Consider the following 27,754-nt stretch of genomic DNA (forward strand, 5'->3'; position numbering starts at 1 on the left):
TGGTGAGAAATGAATGAAATGGTGGAACGAAGAAAGTGGGAGGAAACGGGAGACTTCGAGATAACTCATGCATATGGTGTTTGTCCAACACAAAGCTTACTTGGCGCTAGCTGGGATCGAACCAATGACCTCATGCACGAGAGGTGAACGCTCTACCACTGAGCCACCGCGGCCGCAACAACAAGTGGGAATTTAATTATAAAACTAGTCAGAAGTTGGTACACAAGAAGAAGATAATAATACGATATAAACATGGTTTCTATAACAAATTTTCGACATGCTGTACATGGTATTCCAAAACATACAGTATCCAAGTTAATAGTGCATGTACTACCCAGAGTAACCTTTCAAATAGTTGTTTTTGTGCTAGTTCGTCGAACAGATACTGAATACTTCCGAATGCTATGGTATAGCATGTTAACTGTAGACCTTGGCGAGCTTGGTGATGGTCGCTGTCGCAGTTCGGGTGGTGGTCAGGCGCAGTTATATAATGTCTAATGCATACTCGTTAGGGATTAGTTACGGATAATTAACAAGCCAGGGCAGAGGGCGGCTATTGAGTATAGCACACTGGGTTGTCCTTATAGTATGCGGGTTATCATTGTAAAAGATAGGTTCCCGCAATATATCCTGTTAGGGTTAGATTATAGAATTTATGTCACGAATATACGTCGTACTAGTGATATTCCCCTGAACAAAGAATAGGAATACACGAAAGTAAATCTCTGATGGAAGTTCATGTAGTTCGAATTCCAGTTAGGGTACAGATCCACGCTTCATACAGCGTTGATCCTGAGATGGAACATTAACCCAACCAACCGAGTTAGTATAGGTTAATTTAAAAGACAGAGATTACTTGTTTATAAATTAAATCCATTTAGTAAATAATCACTATCAGAAAGATTAAAAATGAAATAGATAGATTAAAGTAAAGAATCTCGGTGAACTAAGGTGGAAGTATAAAAATGTATTCAATTTTAGTTGTAATCATTGACGCCCGTTGTAATCATTGAAGACCTATATTTTAAACTGAGGTCCGAACCACGAATTTCTGTATCGAAATGTAAACTCTGGTCCCAGTTTCAAATGAAGAACGTACTTCAAAACACACAGCAAGATTTTGATTTACTATGATTGTCCAACTGTAACTACATTATCTATGGGGTAAGTTTTAACAGGTCTGATAACAAGGGGACTATGAGGCATTTGTAGTGCTTTAACATTAAAATACTCATGGACTCTGTATTCAGCTTTATTTTGCTTGGCGAATATTTGCCTGGTAGATGTAGATTGCTAATTTGTTGTGTTATATTATCTTCAATACCTAACAGTATCTTCAACAATTTGTATTGAGAGTAGCTAATGTATTCGCTCTTTCAACATTAAATAGAAGGTTTTGGTTTACGTAATGCATTTTTGGACTTTAGGCAACTATGCTGTATTAGTCCGTCACGTAACAAGATGACCAAGGGATGACGTCCTTCGGCGATCACATTGTTTGGGAAATTGGGAAAGAATAAAAGGATGGGAAAGGAAGATTGGAACCTGGGACCATTGTGCTACGTACTATCCCGAAATGTGAGTGAATGAGAAATTCACACCCACAGGCAAACCTCGCCCAGGATGTCTTGCCCAGGTGTAACACTTTATCTACCGAGTGCTACCACCAGGGATCGAAAATTGAATAGATGTAATTATCCTCTAAAATGTAGTTATTTGATGAGAGTTAAGAAATTGCAATCTTTAGTTGAACTATATGTAAAGGAAGTATCTTACATTTCCTGATTAGTGTATTATTCTCTTACCTTCCTCAAGGGCAGTTTTGATATCAATTTTAATGCACCATGCAAGTGATAAATAATAAACACTTTCTTTTGATACAGGCTGACTGAAATAGTTGTATTAAAGGAATCCTTACCTGAGTTGTTTTCTTCTTGCACTTGTCGGAATTTTGGAAGATATTGAGCTGCGTACTTCCAGGCGGAAGCGGACATTGATCAATGTCCACTCGGCGTAGATCAATATCGATACCACTGGTGCCCCTAAAAAGAAAACAAAACATTAATTAGAACTTCGTACAAGTAGGATAAGAAATTAAGAATAATTTCAGATTCATACTCGGTCTGTGTTAATAAATCTTAAACATTTCACGCCAAAAGAAGAAAAGAAAAATACTTCGCTTGTGATTGTGTTTTCATGAGTCAAAAAAATTGCAGAGTTACCGTGTTGAAAGACGTAGCGCCAATACGTGAAGTGAAAATTATACAATATTAGACTTTACAAAACTCAACCCAACTTGTTCCCATCTCATTATACTATTCTAAAAATACCTTGCTAAAAACAAGTAGTAGGTAGAATAACTAGCACACACGATTTTGGACTTTCTCCCACAACATTTTATTCCAAAATGTTGTTATCTACAAATATATATAATTGACGTCCGAAGAGGTCAATACAATTTTCTCTGAGTAGATTCTTGTTTGGTAAATGGGTGATCTCAAATCCTAGACAGCCAAGGGAAGGATACTTCAGAACTCCAGGCAAGCTAAGAAGTGCAGTTAGGAAATTATAAAGCTCCAGATAAGTTAAGTAGTTGTAGTTCGGATCTCCCAATGCTCCACGTAAGCAAAGGGAGTCGTTAAGGTCCTATGAAGCTCCAGGTATGCTGAGTGGGCAATGAACATCAGAGCTCCAGGCAGGCTAACATGCGAAGGTCACGAACTGGCTCCGGTGAGGTCCGAACGAGACAATTGTGTTTGCATTTGATATAGTTATAACAAGACGATTCCCAAAGTTATGCATGCCACCGGGTAGGTTACCATGAGTTAGAACATATTTTGTAATGTAAAATCTATTAGCTGGCAGAACAGTTTGAACCGGGTTATTTGTTCAGAAACGGCTGAGTAGATGGAAACTCGGCGAACAAGTATCCCATCATTTTCAAGGTCACACTTTCTGGAGTAAAACAGTTTGCCCCAGGGTGCCCCGCAGGGTTTCAGACGGGTCCAACTCAAAAGTTTCAAGTAAGGGGTTAAGTAGCACATCATTTGAAAGTTGTTGCGAAATGAAAGAAGATGGGGCAAGTCTCGACTCTTTACGACAACCTATGCAAAATGGTGGTGAGTCAAAATGTAAACAAAATCTTAATTGAAAAGTCCATGGTCACTCCTATAAATCGGAAAGAGTACAACGCTCTAAACTAAAAATGTCTTGTCCCAGGTCCTCCGCACACTCCTAGGTAGGATCCAATTCAAAAGTTTCGAAGGGAAGGTGGGTTAAGTAGCGCATCGTTTGAAAGCTGTTGTGAAATGCAAGAAGATGAGTTCACAATGACAGACTAACTTATGTATGATACAAATACGATAGAAAATGAAATTTGAATAATAAAGAAATAAGAAATAATCGGAATGGTAAATAAATAAAAAAAGGCAATAGTAGTCTCCGTTCTATGATGTTTCCAATCGTCAGTGGTAACGGTTAGAGCTGCCACCTGGTGGCAACAAGTTCTATACTTCGGTCGGTTCACTCGTAGATTTCCTTATTTCAACGGATCGAATGAATGAAGGTGCATCATAATTGTCAGTTGTGATTGTCAGATGTAACATAATTGTCAGCTTTTATATACAAACTCATTTTTCACGATGGCAGCCATATTGGATTACAGACGATACATCTTTGACTTTCTGTCGACATCTACTATTGGATATGCGTGTGATACATAGTGCGGTATTTTGAATTCAACATTCTCGTTTTTGAAAATTTCGTACCTTTTCATCATCTACGCTTACTGATCAATGTTCATCCCAAATTTAGTTTTCCTAGCTTCAGCAGGTTGGAGCACCTATAAATTTCAACATAAGTTTTAAGCGGCCATCTTGGATTCAAGGTGTCTATACAATTTTCAATTAAGTTTGTGTTTACGTTTTTACCTTCTGTCATTTTGCACAGGGTTATCGTATAAGCCGAAACTTGTTCCATCTTCTTTCATTTAACAACAGCTTTCAAACGATGTACTACTTAATCCCCCTTGTCATTTGAAAACTTTGAGTTGGACCCACCTGAGAGGCTCTGGGACAAGACATTTTTAATTTAAATCGTTGTACTTAGAAAGTAATGCCACATATGCTTTCCTGTTTTTACATTTGCCTCACCATTTTCGATTTATACGAGGGACACTAGGAAAGTTGAGATATGGACAACTGGAACGCAGGAAGTGAAATTTTCCGTCGATAGAAATTCCTCTCCTTTAAAGTGAACTCAACAAGTTTCGTAACAATCATGTCATTTGTTAGGAAGATCAGTATTGCTAAGTCGCTGCATTTGACATTAATTGAGCTTCAGCCATAGAGTTGGAAAGGAGAGATTTTCGTGCAATGATTTTGTACGACCAGAAAAATGTTTCAAATGAATCACAGTATCTTGAACGGTTGTCTATTCCATTTGGGGACAATGCACCATCACGTGCAACAGTTTTGCTGGTATGCTGAATTCATAGAAGGCAGGGCCTCGCTCGATGATGAGGTGCACAGTGGCAGGGCGTCCACAGCTGTCACGGAAGAAAACATTGATGCCGTGGAGATAATTAGGGAAGATGCACGTTTGACCTACAGTGACATTGAGTGTGCCCTTGGTATTAGTTCGCCGAGTGTTTCAAACATTTACACGAACACCTACGTGTGAGGAATGTTTCGTCATGTTGGCTGCCCCACAATTTGACACATGCTTAGAAGCAGACTCGTGTCGAATGGTGTCAAGACATGCTCCAAAAATTTAAGAATGGTGATTCTGGTAGGGTGTCAGACATAGTTACTGTTGACGAAACATAAACTTGATCCCGAAACAAAGCGCCAATCATCTCTGTGGTTGTTTCCTGGCGCAGAAGCACCCACGAAGTGCTGGAAAGAGAATGGTGGGAACATTTTTTCTTATCAAGTGGCTATGTGGTCACGATTTCTTTGGAAAATTAACGAACACTTACAGCGAGATGGTACATAGATGTTTGTCTTCCAGAAGTGTTCCAGAAAATCAAGGAGAGACGACCAAAAACTGACCTGCGGGGAATCATGCTACATTATGGCACTGCATCTGCTCAACATCACAGTTGAATTCATTGAAGACAGTCGTGTTAAACTTCTTAGCCATCCACCCTACATGACCTGGCACCATGTGACTTCTTGTTGTTCCCTACGATGAAGGATATACTTTGTGGACGTAGATTTCTTTCCCCTGAAGATGCTGTCACTGCTTACACAGAGCAGTTACAGTGGCGTCAATGCTTTCAGAATTGATTCAGAAGGTTGTGACTTTGTGTAGTGTGTAATGGAGAATACTTTGAAAAAAATGTAATAGCTATAATAAAGTTTTGCATACCCAGTCCCATGTCTCAAAACTTTCCTCGTGTCCCTCGTAGGGGTAACCATGGACTTTTTAAATTATGGTTTTGTTTACATTTTGACTCACCGTCATTTTTCATAGCGTTCTCGTAGAGAGTCGAGATTTGCTCCATCTTTGATTTCGCAACATCTTTCAAATGATGTGTTACTTCACTGCCCTTGCCATTTGAAACTTTTGAGTTGGACCCTGTCTGGGACAAACATTTTTACTCCAAAAATGCGTGCCCTTGAAACTAATGGGATACTTGTTCGCCGAGTTTACCATCTACCCAACTGTTTCTAAACAAATAATCCGACTCAAATTATTCTGCCAACTAATAGCTTTTACATTACAAAATATGTTCTAGCTCATGATATCCCGACCGGTAGCACGTATAACTTTGGGATTCGTCTAGTTATAACATATCAAATGCTAACACAATTGATTCTTTCGCATCTCAAAGTTAATGACGTTCCCTTATGAGAGTGGGGAGTTGACCAATTGAAAATGATGCTGTTGTAGGTTTTGCGGCATCTTTTATACCTTTTTTATGGGTGGTGGCAGCGCTAGTATTTCTCTTCAATCACGTGTCCTGTTGGAGATGATGATGATGCATATCGTTTGCTTGCTTGTAGTAGTCGTTTTAAAGAAATACGTGGTCTTATTTATAAATATATAGCACATGTAGAATATAGCACTATTCAATGCCGGGAAAATTTGATACAATCTGATGTGTCGGAGTTTTTTTTTTTTTAATTAGCTAATCCCAGCTTTCCGCACTCTTAAAGTAATACAATAATAACTGTTTCCTAGCAAAATTAGGTTGGAAAATAGAAAAAATGATGTCAAAAGCTGAATTGTGTTACATTTCATGATTCGTTTAAATGCCTTAGTCTTTTATCCATGTTCCAGAAACGAGGAAATCAACAGTATGTTTTCAGTAACAAAAGATACAAGATCTGAAGTGATCATGCATAACGCAGTTTCTTGCCTGAAAAACCGTTACCAAGAAGTTTTCATTAAAGGAGTTTCGCCTTATAAGGCAAGCCAAAGTACTTACATTTACTGGATGTTGGAATGTTGGAACATTTGGGTTTCGGGAATGCGTTTTGCCGTAAAGTCGTTCACTACATGTTCCTCCTTTTTCAGAATGTTAATGAATAACCTAAGACCATTAAGAACATCAAAAGCTTAAAAGTTAACCAGTCTGTGTTAGCAAAATGTTCTTGAGCAAATTAATGACAGATTCCCCCAATTTTCTAATAGAAGGTAATTCTAGATAAGTCTTTCGTGTCATCATTGTAGGTCATTTACATTTAGCAACCATAGAACATAAAATGGAAACAACTATTTGCTCACATACTTTGCAAACACTGGTTTTCTGTAAATTTTTATAACCGTCATTGTCTTTAAGACATTAACTACAACTAAGAGAAAGTGGAAAGGGCAATGAAGAATTTTCTGAGGTTACGTTGAAAGTTGCATAAGCTGATAATTGTGAAATACAAAAGAATACCGTTTCATTCAAAATAAATCAGTTTGAATAATGTATACTTATTACTCATAATCAATCTAGTTCCTGATAAAACTTAAAAAATGAATTTGAACTTACGAACACTAAATATGATACATAATTGTTATTATATATTATTCTAGAGTTGTTCTCAGTGGCGTACTTAAGAGGGGGCTTTGCTAACTTTACTTCTGGAAATGTGAAAATTCTGCAAGATGTTCATTTACTTCAATATAGCAACAAAATTTTCTGGCGACTTAAACACGGAACCCTCTTAAATACGCCACTGAGAACAACACTAGAATAATACTAGTCATATATGTAGGATTGAGACGATCAATATCATTGCCATTCACAGACTATCATAAATCCAAAAAATCTGTATGAGCACCATCACTTGCGTGACATATTATAGTGAAGAGACATGTCCTGCGTGTGATACTTTACGAAGCGTGACATATTATGGTGAAGAGACATGTCCTGCGTGTGATACTTTACGAACCGTTATCTTTTTAGTTACCAATGCAAAGGCTGCCTTAATAACTTCCTTCAACGGTTGAATTATCTTGTATCGCTCTTAGTAAACAAATTTTCTTATATTACCCCGCATAAAGTTATCGCAAGTCGTAAAGTCTCGATTTGTGGTAGGCCAATCGAGGTCCATTGAAAGAGTTGTCATCCTATCCATACAGCACGAGAAACTTAATTTAACTAATCAAAAAGAGAGAATTTCTTATAACAAAATCGCTGTTACAAAATATACTGAATTACAACAAATTCTAATATATTGTCAACGGTATTACAACGAATGACAAAACAATTTGGACCACCCTGTACAACAACATTCTTTTTTTATTTTTGTGTCGGATTTCATTTACTTTTTAGAGCAAAACAAATGAAGAAACAAAAAATGATATTGTTTTAGAAAACAATTTAAAATATTTTACGAAAACCTATATAGACTTGTAGCTGGGCGGAAAAGTTTAGTTTAGACCGAATATACATAGCAAGTATTTTACAAATGAAAATTGAAGGTGACCCTGTCTTCTTACATAGCTTTTCTTCTTTAAGAAGTTCGAGCGCGAAATTCTTAGGGTATGTTAAGGTCTCTCTTGAGTAAGCCGTCGAAAAGAAGTTCACAAATAAAAAAAAAAAAAATAAAATAAAAAAGTAGTAGTAGTAAAGAAAAAAAACTTCGCAAAAGTTTCTCCTTCTACGATAGATCTTCTTCAGTTTTTCCGTGAGTACCACCACCCATAACCCTCCGTTGTTCCCATGGCAAGCAGCGTTTTAATACCTCCTCCTCAAGAGGAACTTTGATTTGGCCTCTTCTGCGTCTTCTCGAACTAAAAGAAGACTTCATGATCAGATGGTTCCTTTGAACAGATCAATTGAAACAATTAAGGGAGGACGGGAACTGCTTTCTTCTCTCCACCCCCCCACATAACCTCACCCCACATAACCCTTTTGAAAGGCTTTCGGAAAACCTTGGGAGGCAAAATAAAGATACAGAAAAAAGCGTTGAGTGCACACCGTTTAAGCTAGCGGAGCAAAAATTCCCTGACCCACTTTTAAGATTATGTACCGTACACCATAGAATCCTTCCAGCTATAACGGAGCTCTTGAAGGCAAAATGACTTATTTTTTATTGATGAAGCAAACTTTTATTAATAAGTTCAAGTTAAATTAATGAAAATTAATGAGTAATTTACATAATTGTGTACATTAGACAATATGAAGTCACATAATGGGTAATCTCTGCTCTTCTAAGTCAATCTAACAAGTAAATGGTCCCAATGGATAAATCGAGGAATACAAACGGTGGTAGTTTCACATATTGGCAAAAGAAGAATGTGAAGAGTAGATCATGAACCTTCGCCGCCATCTTGAAATCCGCCATTTTGAAATCTGTGATGTTTCTGAAATGGAAAGGTAGTCATGCGATAACCAATTAGGGCCATGTTCTCAAAAAAATAATTATGAACTTCAGTGATCGTTATCTGTACTTATTTGGAAAATTTACGATTATCTTTATAGCTATTTACGAAAATTTAGGGGACTGATACTCGTATGTTGAATGGGCCGCAGTGGCTCAGCGGTAGAGCGTTCACCTCTGGTGCTTGGGGTCTCGGGTTCGATCCCAGCCCCCGCCAAGTGAACTTTGTGGTGGACAAACACCGTGTGAGTGGGTTTTCTCGGGGTTCTCCCGTTTCCTCCCACTTTCTTCATTCCACCATTTCATTCCTTACTCATCATCACCGTCTCCTTTAGCCTAACCGGCAAAATCGTGGGACGTAAAACTCAAAAATTTCATTTTTTTTCGTATGTTGAAAGTTTGGATTATCACCACAAAAACACATGTACGTTAAATATATCCATAAGTCAAGAAAACTGATGTCTAAATTGTATATTATTATATTATTATTATTATCAAATTTCACTGTTAGTTTTCTTGGTTTGTGAATATGTTTAACTTTCGTATGTTTTCATGATAATCCAAACTTTCAACATACGGGTATCAGTCTCCTATATTTTCGTAAATAACTATTAACATGATCCTAAATATTTCAGATGAGTACAGATAACAATCACTGAAGTCCATAATTGACCCTTTGAGAATATGTTGGCCTTAATTGGTGTATCACATGACTACCATTCTATTTCAAAAACATCACAGATTTCAAAATGGCGGATTTCAGCATGGCGGTGGAGGTTCGTGATCAAATCTGCCCATTCTTCTTTTGCCAATATGTGAAACTACCACCGTTTTCATTGTCTATCTTCCACTATTTTTACGATTCAACAGTTTATTTGATGTATTTCTATAACATAACATAGCCCTTCCCCTACCAACCTTGACCCTCTCCCCCTTCGTTTCTTATGACGCTCAGCCGCTATAACTTTGTACATCCACATATTTTCCACATCCTCTATCAGGCGTACTATATTTCATCCCGCAACTCGATTCATCTGTTTGGACCCTTATGATCACTTTAAACTGGAGAGCAGTTCCAGTCTGAAAGCAGTATATTCCTTTGTTCTAATTTTAACTCTTATACTTCAAACCGTTCCGAAAAAAAAAGTAGTCAAATACACCTACTAACTAAAATTACCAACACCCATATGTCAATTATAAATCTACCTATTGGTAGAAGGTGCCTTCCCAGCGAATGGGAGCCAACCGAGATATGCAATGTCGGCATTGCAGCATTGACATAAGTTCACATCCTCCTTTAGGTATCAGGAGGCAATGTTGAATTTAGGCATGTTCAAGGGTCGCTGAGCCTCCCAGAATATATATGCGGTCGCCTAGAATATCTAAACACATGCATTGAAATATTTGTTTTTTGTTCATTTTTTCGAAAATAAAAGTCTTAGAAGCAAAGATTTCTTAATTTGTTTCTTCTTTTCCCCATCCTAATTGTTCTAATTAACAAACCACGTTCTCGTATAAAGTCGAAGTTAAATAAAAATTTGGAAATTAGATACAGATGCAAACAAAAGCTTTACAATATTAGTTAGGGAAAAATAGCAATACATTGGTTATTGCAACCGACCAGACAATAACAAGTCGCGAGTTTTCATGCGACAGATTCCCGCTACTCTATTGCAATCTATGACAGAGATCCTCCTTAAATTTGTACTGCCCCCCTTGTACAAAAATCTGAATTCAATACTGTCAGGAGACGTCCCAAACAGCAAGGCACCAAATTCAGCATAAGAACAACCCCGCAAAGTCCAATTCGTGATCTTCGAACTCAATGGAAACCAATTAAGGACTACTATCCGTCCCCTTCAACTGCAGATTATTGCTAAGGTTTCACCTTCACTGCGAGAACCAGGATATCTCTACGACAGGATGTATGTATACACTAAGTAGTCTTTCTTCATTGAAAAAGTGGACTTATAGATGAAGAATTTAATTATACCCTAACTTACTGCCTACGTGAACTCTATAAAGTCCCATTATGAAGTGACGCTGTGTAGTGCAAATGCTATATTCGGAGAGGGTAGAAAATGAAAAGTATGAAATAATATAAAGCTAGTATAAATTATTAGTTTGATTACAATGAAACTATGAAAATCTTTTTATTACATTTTTCTTTACGAAAGCTATATCAGACGTTAACTAATAGAGTAACATGAAGTACGAACCACATATGCTCAGCGGCTAGTCTAAGATGCTGCTACTTCGACTTAACTTCCTTTGTTGAATACTCTAATGTGACCAGCCATGTGACACCTACCAATCAAGTGCTGTATGTCAAGAAAGTAGACTGATGACCATGACTTCATATGATGTCATCCCACAAAGAAAAAAAAAAAAGCTACGTCATCCACACTAGCCGAAATGAACCTAAAGATTCATCTTAAAAGCCCTCGCAACACCAGCATCTCGTTGATGTTGTAAGCCTGAGATTGACGGCAAACAACCTCTCCTGTAATGTTTGCCTACTCTGAGCCGCGGAGTTCTTCCTTAACCTTCACTCTGGTTGTATTCGACCGAAAGGTATTACTTTATAACAAGTGGGCCGTGGAATGCTCCTTAAGCATCTAACACACACGCTCTATTCGACTGTACTGGGTCGTGGAGCATCATAAATAATACCCACACAAATTGATAAGGAAAGGATTAGAGACAGAACTGTGTCTCCAGACATTCTTTCTATCAATATTTTGTACTTAAATTATTTTGTATCAGTCTATTAGTCTTTTGTAACAAAAGGTGGCGAATAAAATTAGAAAGTACTCGTATTTTAACTACTCTACCATCCGAGTATTTACAAAACATTGCAATATTTATTATTTAAGTGTAATGTTTCGTGTCAAAATTAGAAAGAAAGAAAAAAAAAAACGAAAAGATCGTGGTGCATTTAGCTGGTTCTGGGAACACTGCTCATTAATATACTCAATAAGTTTGCAGAAGTAAGGGAAAATAATAAATAAGAGGCAGAACCACCCCAAAGAGCGTTCACGCTATGCGTGAAACCTCAGCTGAACGCTACAGGTTGCTCAGCATGAAGTTAGAAACTATACGTATCTATTAACTGAAAATGCTGTGATTAATTAATTGTTGACTATAGTCGTAAAAAATAGTTTCTATATTCTGTGAAGTATTTTTTCACGTTTTCTTAAACTGTTTTACGTTTTCTTGTCTTCCTTCTTTTCAGATCATCGTCTTCCCTAAATAGTATTTGAAGATTGTTGGACCAAGAAGAAAAGTAGGCCTACCTCATTTACAAAAAAAAAAAAAAAAAAAAAAAGGATAGAGAGAACTTTTACAGTAGTATATTACATTATATACACAGTGGAGTCCCGTTAATTCGAACTAATTCGGATTATGTGATTATTTGGATTAGCCGGAGTAACAGTAAAATTATGGTTTGAAATGGGTGAACGAGTCTATTGTGTTGTAATACATAGCGTATAGTAATATAAAAACACGTTTTTTGACCACAGTATAGGCACTGTACTGAAAAAAAAAAACGTTAAAAATGTTTTTAAAAAAATGTTGGAAAAACTTGATACCTTTATTCTATTTCAAACTTTGTGTAATTGTCGCAATGTGGCTTAAGGCCTATATACAGATATTAAACAAAAAAAAAAAAAAAAAAAAAAAAAAAAAACTGTATTTAACGAGAAAGTTTATTTTGTTTTCTATGAAAATATGCAACAATTTTCATCCTTTTAGGTAAAAATTTCCTAAAACCGCGTATTTTCGGCACAAAATATCCTCCCGGACTTGTTCGGATTAACCGGATGTTCGGATTAAACGTGTTTGGATTACCGGAACTCCACTGTACTATGAAAATCAACAGGCAAATGGATGCTTTGGAGTTCCTTAGGCAAGCCTCCAAGAGTGTGATGTGAATTGGAAGAAAAGTCTCTCTCAAGGCACCATTTTCCATCTGCAGTCTACGTCCATCCGGGAGGAAAAAGATTCTCAAGAACTAGGTAATCGATCATCTTCCATTTGGGCCAGAATATAGGTCAAAAGTTAGGAATCGACGTCTTGAAGAAAGTGATGTTCACCCCGAAAGGGTTAATAATTACCGTTTCCGCTTTTCACGTTGATCATTGTAGAGCAAAACTTGTAATAGGTAACTATAAGCGATTTCCCACAATTGATTAAGTGTTAGAAGAATGAATTTTTTTTTTTTGCCCATCCTTAACTCTTTACTAAAACCAGAAATGATTTTAAAAATCCTTAAAACTTCCGAAATCAATATTGATCTACAAAGAGCAAAAACAAGAAACAAGAAATGTCTTCTCTGGAATTGATTTAGCTAAAAAAGGAACCCCTTGAGTGCGAGGTCGCAAGTACAATCTCTAGTAAGGCTCATTTTAAAGTATAGTGTGAACAATGGTAATAGAACAAATATTAGCTGTTAATGACTGACCATGTGTATCAGGAGGGTAACACAAAATATGGGTCCGGGGGTTGCAGAGATCAACCTTCTATGGGATATATATGTATTACACTTCACAAACTGGACATCATCGATATTCACGAAATGTTCAGAACAATTCATTAACTTGCACCATGAACACGGAATTAAAAATGGCGCGTCACAGTGATCACAAATGTTCGCACCATCAAGATCGAAGGCGAAATTTTTGGAAGTTTCAAACGTCCAGGGCATTCAACTAGATATCTACTTTTAAAGAATGCATATAGAATCATATTGATATAATGGGTGCCATCCCATTTCATCAGTTCTCATCTCCCCGTTATATTAATATGATTCTATATGCATTCTTTAAAAGTGGATACCTAGCTGAGCATCCCGAACGGTTTGTAACTCCCAAGGAGATCGCATTCGATCTTCATGGTGCGAACATTTGTGATCACTAAGGTGTGTCAGTTTTCATTCGGTGTTCTTGGTGCAAGTTAATGGTTTGTTTCGAACATTTCGTGAATGTCGACGATGTGCATTTTGTGATGTGTAATACATATATCCCATAGAAGGTTGGTCTCTGCACCTCCCGGACACGTATTTTGTGTCGCCCTCCTGTAGCACATGATGAGATATTAGTAGATAATATTTTTCTGTCATCATTGTTCACACTGCACTTTTAAATGAGCCTTATTAGAGATTGTAGTTGCGGCCTCGCACTCAAGGGATTCCTTGTAAGACTACCTTCCTTAACACTACATTTAAACCAAAGGTGGTAAAAATAAACACGTTCCGATTTAAACATTGATTGCTGTAGTGTAAAAAAGGCAATAGATAAGGAGAAGCGGGTTTCTGCAAGGTAAGTATCTTAAGTGTTGTTGCCGACAAAATGTGGCTAAAATCATTAGCTCAAAATGGCCAAAAATGGTTAGAAAGAAAAGCAAGCTTCCAGGCTGAGACAAAGCTAAGTAAATTCGATTCCTAAACATAACACAAAATTAAAGAAAATCCCATTAACACAAATACAGTAAAGGTTATCATCTTCTTCTTTTCACGTTGAGGCGAAGCTTCTTTTGTTTCCGTTGCTTGTACCGGGCTGCTTTTGTTCTACTAGTTGCAAAAGTGTGGCTGAAATTTGGTACAGAAAATAAAGCTTTCGCACACGGAGAGACTCAAATGTTACTCTTGAAAAGTGAAGAAAGTCTTTTTATTTTCAATCTATTTCTGTCTGTTTTTGACTATATTCACATGGTTGAATACAAAATTTCACTTTCGAGTTTGAATGTGAATGCATTAGTATGAAAAAAGTCAACGAAAATAATTCCCCCCAGCATCTGGTACTGATTTACTTTTTCCAAAAATTCTTCTGTGTAAGATTTATTTACAGATTTCATGAAATTTATGTTCGCTCCTGACTATCAGCTTTATCGATCTTATCTTCAAGTCCCAAAGTAAAGCTAAAGTTAAGTCAGTAAAAGGCTGTTTCACTGGTTTCAAATCCTCATTGACACTGAAAACTGACGGTGTCTATATTATCAGAAAGTCTATCTGAATTTCTTCAAATAGATTTTTACTAAAACTTACTCGTCTTTACGGAAGAATTCTCTCAACGTCTACTGGTAACTTACAGATTTTGAGGTAATTCTATACTTTGTAACCAAGATAAGGGGAGGGATCAATATGATCATCGATGCTATATATTAGGGGTCAATTCTAGCAGCTAAGATATGAGTTGTACTACTTAAAGAATGAATCAAACCGGAACCAAACATGCTTTCACTGATTGATTCTAAATTTTGTGTAGATTGTCCAGTTCTAATTGAATATTTAAAAAGCATGGCTGTTATTTCTTTATTACATTTTTAGGAGGTACACTGAAGTATTGAAATTAATAAAAAATACAGCAACATATCCTACGAGTTATGCATTCCGCATCACATAATTGTATACAGGAGTAGTAGTATATCTCTCTCAGGCGTTGGTTTTATGGCCAAATGATAATGAAAAAGTAAGGATAACCATTTCTCCAGTCTGAGATGAATCTTTATTGTTTGGAGTGTTTTGCCCAGTGATCAGCATATATTACTGACATTATAATTAATTGTGTGTGTAATGAATTTGCTTATTACATATTGCATGCAAAAGGAAAGAAAACATTGATCATACATGAATTAGAATCTCAAACCAGAAGTGGCTCAAATCTTGCAAACGTCGCGAGATATTAAGAAAATAATCGAAAAATCTCTCCTTAATGATACCCCTTGCCGATTTTTATTAAGACGTCTTTCATTTGTGTCTGTAAAGGAACATGTGCAGACGTTGTGAGGAACGACAAAGAGATCCATACTTATATATGAATGATGCGCTGTGTAGAGAGCGCACGTTCATCAAGTCTATATATTAAAATGCTAGAAACGTTTATATGTTTGTGGCCAATCCTTTCGACAATGAGATCTCGAAAATCACAAGTGCTAGAAACGTGCCGTTTTTGCTGGTCGATTAAACATTTGCAGTAGATTTGTCAGATCTCGTTCAACTTTTCAAAAAGAAAAAAAAAACATCCTTATTTTTCTATTCCGCATTTTAGGGTCGTATTGGCCCTATTGGTTTAATATTTCAAGTAGGTTGATACCCTTGTAAAAAAGCAACCAGTGGAAGAGCTAGATAGCGGGTTAACGGACATTTCAAGGGCTTTGCTTTAATCGTGGACCCACAATGAAGTGTATTCAGGTATAGAATTTGAAAAAAGAAAATAATAATATTTGCATTTGGTATCGCCTATTATTTGTCCAAGTTTGCCACAAACTCCATCCAACATTCTATATATGAAAATACTACATTTATATGTTTGTCTATAACAATTCACTACGTTTGAGAGTTTTCCTGTCCTTTAAGGAAGTTGCTCAGATACAGTGAGAAGTTGGAAGAAAATTCACGCTCATATTAGAACTCTGCACTGTAGGATCAGCTAATTTTATAGTAAAACGTCTTTGTTTTAAAAGATATGATCTCTCAATAACCAAAAGTGTTCTAATATCAATGTTAAGTTAACGTATTTTTAAATCTTACAATTTAAATCTTCATGCATCGTCATATACCAGGTTCTTCCATCCTCAAATCTCAACCGTTTTACACGAAAGAACAGTATAAACATTTTTTTTTAACAGATGTCAATGAAACTTCGGAACAAAGTAGCTTTGGAAGCTCGGAGCATTACTTAGTTAGCAGATTTTATTTTTCAGTTACCGAACATAAGACAAACAAATGTTAAATTTTGTTCCTTACAATTAGCACTAAAACAAACGTTTGCTTTTTTTAGTTTGTGTGTGTCTTCTGTATATGCATATTTGTGAGTGTGTTCTTGTTTTGTGTGTACATCAACATAATTAAACGTAGGCAATAAAAACTTGTTTTTAGTTGCAATGCTGTTCTTTTATGAGTAAATGGCATTTCTATTCAGACATAAGCTAGCTTTTAGTTCGTTTTTTTTATATATATATATGCTTCATTACAATGTTATTGAACTATTAGTACAAGTATTTTTAATCATTAATGGAATAAAATATTCACTCAACTTTGTATTGGAATAGGCTGTTAAAATAGCTTCTCTGTACCAAGAAATAAAAGTAATTCCGCAGTAGTGATAGCAATTGAAAAATAAAATAAAACAATGTTCTATACATCTCGTTGGTTTAAAATTGTCCCAACTTTAGTTTTACCTTGATTAGTTTGCTGATTTGTTTGATCTCTTTAACAACTCATTTTCAAAGCTGTCCACTATTTTAAATAAACTCTTTTGAAGTGAACTTAGGCTGAAAAATAACAGTACATAGTATACGGTATGTTTCGAAGTTAGGTTTTTGCATTTCAAAGTTTGAGGATACGAAGCATACAATGTGTCTAATGCATTATATTTAACGATTACAGAAAGGGTAAACACAGAACTAATGCATGAATAACATTCCAATACTGTGTGTATAAAGATAAAATAACGAACCAAATGACAAGATATTTAATATGTGTTGTTACAGAAAACGAAAATTCATGTCGTGTTATAATAAATGCGATAACAAGACACTTTAACGAGCAAGATAGTATGGGGTGGCGCACAAAAAAACCGGCCCGGCACGCCAGGAGCATACACAAAACTACATACAAAGCGCAAAGGTTTGGTTAGTAAAATGTACTTACTTTACTTACTTACTTATTTACTTTGTTTACTGAAGTAATCTTGTGATCTTGTCTTGGTTTTTACAGCAGATGCTGAAAATGACCGCCTTGTGTTTCAATGCAGTTTTCTGCACACACTAACCTATTATTATACAGTTTACGCAACTTTCTCGCATCAATTGGCAAAATCTCATTACGAATATTGTCCTTCAAGTCTTGTAATGTTTTTGGATCATTTGAGTACACTTTTCCCTTTAGATTACCCCACAGATAAAGGTCACAAGTGATCAGGTCCGGCGAACGCGAAGGCCACAATCCTTTACTTACAATCATTTCTTCTGTGAATCTTTCATAAATTCATGGTAGTGAGTCGCATGAAGTGTGACAGGTCGCGCCATCTGTTGAAAGAAGACATAGGAACGTTAACGGGGCGTCAACTGCGCGTACAATACCTCAAATATTCGCATACATACATCACTCTTTACTGTTGTTTCAAAAATGTGGACCCACAATCCGACTTGCTGACACAGCACACCAGACTCGTATTTTCTGATCGTTAAGAGGTTCCTCATGAATCTTATGAGAATTGGTTGTTGACCAGTACCTGCTTTCTAGGTATGTCCATGTTCTGTCAGGTGGAACCAAAGTTCATCACTCATAAAATACAGCAATGGGTCAACATTCCATTATGAACCATTTCAAGTAACCACGTGAAGTAATTCACACATTTTTGCTTATCTCCCTCTTTTACTTGTTGAAAACATGTCACTTTGTACATCTTCGTTTGTAGATCTTTTAAAACACATTGAGAAGACCAGTAAAAAATGTTCGCTTCTTGTGACAATTTCCGTATCGACTTCTTTGGACTATGGATCATTCGTGCTTGAATATCCGCGATTACAGCCGGTGTACGAACAGAGTTCAATTATATTTTTGGTTCCACACTGCACCTGGAGTACATCACTTTTTCACCAAATCCTTTATACTGTTCTTTGCTGGTATGGAAACGCCAGGAAACTTTCTTGCTGTTTCCTTAAATGAACCGGTAGACACGTAAGCATCCACTACTGTGATTCTTTCTTGTAGAGAATACATCTCGCTGAGATTTATTTCATACGTCTTAAAAAAATATTTACGGCTTTCGTACTGAAAACTGACAACACACTACTCAAAATCTATGTCATGTAGAAAATTTATAAAATCCTATTAAGACATTTAATGTGTAAGACTGAATTAATAAATAAAACCTTTAAAACGTTTGCCATGCATTAGATGAAAAAATAGCAAAAAAAACTTAATTTGTTACGTGGTACAATAACGAATAAAATGACAAAATGATGTGTATGATGGTATAACAGTATAAACTACGTAACTCTATGACTTATAGAACTCGAAGGTTCAATGCCGCGTTCACAAAAGCTTTCCATTGACTTCTATTCGTAGTCAGCTGGATCCAGTTTCTATTTTGTATTCCTATTTCTGCGAGATCCATCTTAATATTGTTCTCCCATCTGCACTTACCTTTTCCTAATGATCCTTTTTCCGATTGGTCTTCCAGTAAAGACATTGAAAGCGTTTCTTAATTCTTCCATCATGACTAAAGAACCTGCCCACCTGAGCTTCGTAGATTTGATGACCCTAACAATGTTTGGTTAACCGTATAAATATGTAGTTCCTCATTATGAAGTTTCCGCCATTCCCCATTACCGTTTCTCTTAGGTCATAATATACGTCTCTAGATTTCATTCGCAAATACTTTCAGATTAGTTCTTCCCTCAGCGTAACAAAGTATAAATTTTATAAGAGTATGGTGAATGGAGACATCGGCCATTGACACGTTAATGTGAAAGACAGTCCAGGTAAACAGCAACGTTGCATTTTCATTTAACATTGGACGAGTAAAAAATGTACAGCCGGTTCCACTTAAAAAAAATCCCTCATTTTAGATTGAAAACTTGATATTTGGATACGGTTTCCCCTCTTACATTTTGTTGTAACTATGATAATAACAGAGTTACCTATGTCAGGGGACTTTTGAGATACCATATATATATATATATATATATATATATATATATATATATATCATAGCACAACGCTTAGCTTGTCATAAAATAATGAATAATATGTGAGGAAATCAATAAATATGTGTTATTAATAATAAGGATTAAGTGAAAACCAGCATTAACTCTATGTTAAGTATAACGATAGTATTGCAATTTAATTCGTGATCACTAATATTGTAATATTCTTTACAGTAACGGTACATGGATTTTCCCTCACATTTTTCTATTGTAAAAGACGTTATACAGTTTATATACAAGATTACAAAAAGTAATTCTGTAATAATTCTTTCCGCTAACTTGGATCTCCTTCAAGTGAAAGCTCGGAGGTTTAAGGTTTGTTGGTTAAGATCGGCCATGGCAGTTGCAGCTGGATCTAAAGGAACCTCTTGTTCGCAGCAGCTCAGAGGTAGGTTAGTATCTCCTATTTGTTGGAGTAAGGAAATGTGTAGGGAACCTCTTGCCCGTAGCACCTCGGAGATAGGATAGTATATCTTCCTCGTTGTAGCAAGGAGATAGGTGAAGATACCTTTTACACGTTGCAGAGGTTAGAAACGAAATCTTTAAGTTTTACCTTCCACGGTTATGCTGGCTAGGTTAAAGGAGACGGTGATGATGAGAAATGAATGAAATGGTGGCATGAAGAAAGTGGGAGGTAATGGGAGAACTACGAGAAAACCCACGCACACGTTGTTTGTGCACCACAAAGCTCACTTGACGCGAGCTGGGATCGAACCAAGAACCCCATGCACCAGAGGTGAATGCTTTACCACTGAGCCACCGCGACCCCAAGGGTAAGGTTAAAGGGGTCTCATCCGCCCGAAACAGCTTGGAGAGATAGGTAGGATATAACCAGTTAAGAACTGATGTTTTCCGCCTTGAAGTGTTCGTTAAGTCTTTAGAGGCGGAGATTGTGGAAAGTTTGAAGGAGACTACTTCATACCTCTTCGTGTTCCATCGGTGACGGCATCCGTCAGATACTTGCTGGTGCTTGTGCCGAAGTGTGTAGTATAGTTCCTAATATGAGGGGGCAATATGGTATAATAATGAATAAGATTAGAGCATATATGATTTTTCTCGTATACTAATGCATCTCTGACTCGGGCACTGATTTTAATGTGCTCCACTACAAGTTTAAATTGCTTGAGTATACTACATAGTTTGGAAGGGAAACCCGAAAATTTCTTTGAAGTTCTCTTTAGTATTTGCTACAGCTGTTGTAACTTTACTGTTTCATTATTCTGTAAATTAAAAATATACTCGAGTTGAAAATGAAAAGGGTCTCGCACTTGAAGTTTCAATTTCATCTAGTAGATGTCAAATCACTGAAATATATCTGCTGCCATCTTTTGGCACGATATGAAACTTCTACTACGTTTTTTCAATAATGGAAATGATCGTTACGTATTAATATGCCATAATGAATTGACCATAATGAATGCCATAATGACCTCAATCGAAAGAGGAATTTTCGGAATAATAATAAAAAAATACATCAAAAGTTTGCGATCTTAGCCAATAATTAGTTTGTGAATGGTTTTTTTTTTATTTTTTATTTTTTTTTTTTTTTACGAAATAGGCAAATCATACTGAGTTAAGTGATAGTTTGGCTTTGGCTGCACTATACGTAATTCTTCAGATACAAGGTCTACAAGTAAATTTTTGACTGAAATATATACCTAGGTATTAGATCTTTTGATCCAACAATTGTTCGAACTAATTGCAAAAGAACAGACTTTAAAAAAAAGCCTTCGTTTAAGAATTGTCATATGGATTAACGTACATACGTGCATTCATACCAACAATACGATCTTATACTTCGTAGTCCCACTTGTATGGTACTAATAACTATCACAATGCAAAACACGACACTTATGAATGATAACGAATATATTGAAGTAAGTGAAAAATAAAGGTTTTAGAAATCAATATAAGAGTTTATCGACGTAAGTAAACATTACTAAATATAATTTGGAAGCTGATTCGTATGTCCACAGCAATCCTTCTCTAGTTAGTTGAACTTGGCATTTTTTTAAAGAAGAAAATAAACTTCAAATATTTGAAGTTGAGAACGAGAAAACCTTTCAAAACGTTTTTTTTTCTTTTTTTTAGCCACAAGAACCAAAATACATGTTTTCATGAACCAAAATCTTATTTCTTTACACGTGGTTTCTTTTGTCAAATTTCAAGAAAAACATATCAAAACTAAAACTTGCAACAGAATCATGTGATCTGGAACTGAAATGCCGTGAAAATGATTGACCATACTTTCTATTTTAGAACTTGGTTGGCTTTATGAAAATTCTCGGAAATACTGGTATTTCATTTTCTCATATGCTTTATTGAATCAATCGATTTTTCGTTCTTTTTTTTAAATGGTACTTCAATCGGTCACGGAACATATTTTCCTGACAGTATATCATATTAACATTTCCCAAGTGTTCTATATATATAAAAAAATACGTTAAACTAAGCTATTGGATACATACTAAGGCAACAATTTAGTTCTCTAAATAACGTATCTAACTACATCTTGATTCACTATTTTCGAAACAAATTTTCAAACTTAGCTAGCGATTATCTTCCTTTCTATTATAACAACACGTGCTGTAAGGGGAATATTTGCTTAAATTTCCTATTCTTCACACGAAGAGAAAATGTTTATGAAAAAATATTTGAGCTTCCTCTCCCCTCAGGACACACATATTAATGAAATGGGAATAATAACAACCCGATAAGATATTCAACTCTTGGAATACATTTTGAACCTTCTATCCCCTTAAGGTAAGACTTTTAATCGAACTTACTTGGTAAAATCCCAAATGGAGGTAGGTAGTTACAATGTTTTATAATTCGTTTAAAACTACGTGAGCCGTTTTCCCGTGACGCGATCATAAACAACGTCGATTTGAAAGTATTGAAAGGAATTGTAGACAAAAATTTAAGGAATGATAAAAAAAAAATGGATCAAAAGATTGCGATCTTGACCAATAATTAGTTTCTGGATCAGAGACCACAAAACCTTTGAACGGTACCGTACCTAAATCGAGTTTTCATATTTACTACGGAATAAGTAGGGTAAACCATACAGTGATTAGCACCCATATAGTAATTGGCACTTTTCCAGTTAATATTCAAATAATAAGAAAACAAATTTTTTTTGAATACATTCACTAACAGATGGCAGCATTAGTCTTTGCTTCTATATTCTGTGAAGTTGCTTTCCCGCTATTTTACTATTAGAGTGAAGTGGTTTATGAAATAGGTGGGTATATTTCCCTAAAACTAAATATGGTCTTATTTCTTAAGAATTTGTTAAGGATGTTTAAAGAATATCTACCATTGTTCCGACTTACTAAATGTTTGTTACTTTTTGGTTTATTGGTATTGCTGGTCAGGAACTATCGAAATGTTTTTTCCCTTCAAGCAACCTTGTAATTCATCTCTCTATTGGTAAAAATATGGGGGTGCCAATCACTGTATGAAGAAATATGTGCCTAGATAGTAATTGGCATACCCCTGCCAATAACTATCAAATTAACATTTTGTATATGATTATGATATAAGGCTTTTAAAAGCTTTCAATTAGGGAAAATACAAATGTTCTAAATTCTCGTGTTTCTACGTTAACTCTTTCTAGTTAATGGCACCCCTGCCAATTACTATATATTGTGGTGCCAATCACTGTAATTCAAAAATAATTAAATTGAAAAAGTTGTTCACTTGAGCTCTTAGTTTCGATCGATTGAATCAAAGGTCATGACATATTAATGTTAATGTTATACACCACTAGACCAAGTGCCAGAAACTCATTATGAGATAATAAAGTCTAAAGTTTTAAAAGTGAATCGCATATAAGTAAGCTGGTGCTTAGTTTTTAAAACTATTCCTTGGCAAACACTGGGCTGCTAAGAATTGGTAGTGATTTTTATTTCCATGACTTCCCAAATAGAGTGCAGCATAAAACAGAAATTCTAAGAAGTGTCGCTTTCTCTTATTGATGCATAACACTCAGGGCCGGCCTTAAGCCGATTGGACCGATTGCTCCCAATCGATCCCCGCGCTAGTGCCGTCTACTCTACTGTCCAGTCTAATCTGCTCTCCAGTGCCATTTTAACATAATATTAGGCCTCAGAGCAAACAAGTGTGTTGTGGTCCATATGACTAAATTTTGTTCCTAATACATGTAATTAATACATGCCATTCCGCTCGTGGGACCCCCGGCTAAGTGGCTATGGTATCGTTAAGATGGCTGTGCTACTCTCGGTTGTCAAGTACACACAACAACATATTGCAATGCAGGTACATTCATGGACTTCACAAGGAGGGTATGGCCTCTCCCTAACAAGTAAATGAATAGTTCGCATTAAGTTTCAGGCCATAAGCAAATATTTTGTGAATTTTATGCTGCAGCAGTTTACTTTTTTACGTTTACAGCTTTTGTTGTAAAAATATATATTATGTCTAGGGAATACTCTGAATTTCTCTAACACTAAGGGCGCCAATCCTGGGGGCCGGGCCGCCCCAAAGCTCATGTGGGCCCCCTGTATTTTTATGAATATACATTTTATACGTATTTTTTGTTGTTATATGTATCGTTATGTGTATTTTTTATGAATATACAATATTTGGCATAATTTGAATTCAATTTGTCTTAAAATTCTCATATGCCTTCTTAGACCCTAGTATGCAACCAAACACACATCTGAATTTGGCCTCTTAAAGTTACAGAGAAATTGGCGCCCTTGCCTGAAACTCCTCCAAATTTTCTTACACACATCCCTGGGCGTAAAAATATTGTTTTCTTTGAGTGTGTGTAAAAATGTATATCATTATTCTGGGTGCATACCCTCTTTTCTTTTGAACACCCCCATTAAGTAAAAGTTCCTGGGCGTTCTTACCGATTATGCCATGTCATGCTACGCGAATACTGAGATGATATCAAATAAATCAGCCTCAGTACGACTTCTTTGCATATCTTTTCTCTTATTATAGTTATATTAAAAAGACAAAACCAGAGGACAAACTTTGCCTTATCCTGCGAAAAATCCCGTGGATGTATTATATTTTTTAAAAAAAAATAAGTAAGGAAAACCGAATGTATACTAGTGCGTATTAATAGGTGGCTGCTTATGAAGGTTTGAATTCTAACTCGAACAATCCAATGGAAAATATGTCATCCATCTTCCATCAGTTCCTTAAGGTTTGTGATCGTCTCATCTCACTTTGTCTGCAGTCGATAACGATTTCAAGCTGATTATACCTTTCGTAAGTAGCTACCTACGATGTTCTCAGTAGCGTACATTAGATTTTCCTGACTTGAATTCTTTTCAAAAAGATACTGCTATTAAGAAATCTTTGAACCAACGAATTCATATCAATGTACATTTCATTATGTCTTACAAATATAAACTTATGGAAACAGCCTTCACCATTGTATTTCTCGTAAAATTCTAGCGCAATTTGACACATTACATGACTCCATTCCTATTTAAAAAAGTAGAGCCAGATACAAGATGGCTGACTTTAAGATGGCTGCCAAAATAAGCATACCCTCAAATAGATGTCTACTTCCTTCCGGTGCCGGTTAATGAGTTTTCTTTTTTTTTCATTCTCTTACCCGTTTTACAACTAAAATGACATTTTCCAACTTGAAATACGTTATAGCTTATTCTGATCAATTTCGACCACCGCGGCCGTCTTTATGGCCGGAAGCACTTTAAATTTTGCTTACCTTTGTTTCTTGATATTCAACACTTCTCTGCCAAGTTTGGTCAAGAAACTAGGTTTCGACATCGATAAGTATACTTGTAAGAGAAGAAAACTATGGAATACTGGTACAGAACCTTCTTGAAAAATTGCGAGACACAAGCGTGAAATATGTAATTTAAAATTCATCCACTGTCTGCATTTCCAAGCAATGAACAGGGTGAGCGTTTTCAACAGAACATTTTACAGATGGAAAAACATTGTAATCTGTATAACCATTAGACCAGCAGGGAGACCGTATATAGATATATATATATATATATATATATATATATATTGACAACCTAGCCACTCAGTGCCTAATTGGGGATGCAAATTGAGTGCTACTAGGCGCCTACCACTCACCATCTAAAATGAGTGGGACAAACTATAAAATTGATTTGCAAGAGGTTTTCATTTGGGGATTAGATAAATAAAGATACGTCCACTTCATTTAAAATAAAACACTGTATTACGATAATCTTTTGAATGAACTATAAGATCTATGAATGTTAGCTATAACGGATATTCGGATTCATTTGCCAGACAGGTACAGAACGATCAAGTATTGAGCTTTGAATTCTGACTCGGTGCCACACATACCTGGATTAAACTGGTGTATTCCCTCGTCGTTCTGGTGTTGAACTCTGCTCCTTAAGTTGAAACTCCTTGTTGGTGGACGACGAAACTGGGCATTGAGGAATGGCTCCTCTCAATGCAAATCTCTGCCTAAGTTCTGCGTCGTTAGACTATGTTGAAGTACAACGTACTGTCTTCTCTCATCATCTGGCTGATATTCAAATGAAACTCGATTCTCCAAAATCGAATACAAGAATGATCACAGTAAATTGATCATGAACTTCTAAGAATTATTCGCTGTAGTAACTCGGCCAACTCTCCAAGCACTCATCCAAGAACTTCTCAGAACTCCTCAGAACTGCTCCCAAAACCTTCTCGTCCTCCGGTTTTGTTTGGCGGGGTCCAACTCCCATCGTCTGCTTTTTCGTCTGCTGTGGCACGTGTAACACCGTTTTCACATGGAGAGACAAATTCCTTCCATGTGTCAAAACTCAAAATTGCAATCCTCGACACGCTCTGATTTCCCGGTTCTAAGCAATTCTCCGTACATCCGTAATCTCATGAAATTCATAAAATCCTACAGATTCAGTTTATACAATTTCTAGAATCTGGCTAATGTGAGGAAAGACACATTGTCAACATTTCCTTCCTACATTGCCAGACTCATAACGATGACATTCTTATACACAAGTGTTTACAATAAATTGCTGACACAAACGTTAACCAGACTGTGCAGCTTGCATTTACTTCACATTTACAACATTAAATTCCCATAACCTTATTAACAATTCCGCGACATAAACATAAAAATAAAATCAAAATATACAACTTATTATCCTCGAAAATCGAGTACTTCCACATGTCCCCCCTTAAAAATTGGTTGCTCCGCAAACCAAATTCGACATCGTAAGAGGGCGATTTTCTATAAACACCCTGTACATGATATATACTAACACCATAGTAAAGATAAATATAAACTTGAAATGACATAAAATATGTATTATTATGCAAAATAAATTATATAAATAGTAATCGATATTCCTTCACCTAACATGTATTCATAATATATATATCTTTGAATTTTTAATTTTTCTCTTACTTCCTAAAATTATAAAATACAAAATTTGAAATGCAATGTAGCAAAGTATATCCTCGCGACATCTAGCGAGTTTTTGCTGAACTACTTGCACATCACGTTTTGTCAAGAGTGATTGTGCATGAATACATATATATTAGTTTGCAAGTACTCTTGAGTTATCTCCTCTTAGCGACAACGCTTTTACAGTGTCGTATTACCAAAAACTTCCATTACTCTGACTGTCCATACGTGCCAACCAATAAATTTATTGGCCGTATCAGTAATGTTTTAACTTCATTTATTTCCACCTCTCTATGAATGGAAATCTAAAACAAAAACTTTTTAAAACATAGTTAATTAACATATTCACAATCGCACTGTAAAACTTGAACATATTAATGTTTTATTTTCATGAAAATTTTATTCACTGAGATTTTAATCTGAACAGAAAGAAAATCCTAACGCAGGGCATTGGAAATCCTGAATGTACCTCCAGCATAGTTACTGCAAGCTCATCAGTTTTTCAATCAAGCTTTGTCAAGGTTAATTCAACTTCCTGCCTTCTATTCACGCGTCACCGTTGACTGGATAACATCGAGTGTTAATATTTCGTCGCACTTATTACATTATTAGTTTTAAAACACTTTATTTTACAAAACCACTATGTCACACGGACAAAAGAATTCACTTTTCATCTTTTTCGGGCACTCAGTTTTCCCGTGTTTGTCGGAATCATCGTTGAAAACGTCGGCTTTCGTGAATTTACAGTGTCCCATTGATGTATTAGTGTCTTTCTCATCTTCTGTGGTGTTGTGGTGTAATTGTGTGTGTT

General features: G+C 36.0%; 1 protein-coding gene across 1 annotated transcript in view; it reads right to left on the reverse strand.

Moving 5' to 3' along the window:
- LOC145666031 (putative G-protein coupled receptor CG31760) overlaps positions 1-27,754 on the reverse strand; it is an 869,795-nt gene that overhangs the window by 608,045 nt on the left and 233,996 nt on the right. Inside the window, exon 2 of the mRNA XM_081733134.1 lies at positions 1,919-2,042. Within this exon, the coding sequence (XP_081589260.1) occupies positions 1,919-2,042 (124 nt within the window). The remainder of the gene's footprint in view (positions 1-1,918; positions 2,043-27,754) is intronic.

This window comes from Thermobia domestica, chromosome 1, assembly GCF_964235325.1.
Source record: "Thermobia domestica chromosome 1, izTheDome1.hap1.1, whole genome shotgun sequence".
In the NCBI taxonomy this organism is placed as follows: Eukaryota; Metazoa; Arthropoda; class Insecta; order Zygentoma; family Lepismatidae; genus Thermobia; species Thermobia domestica.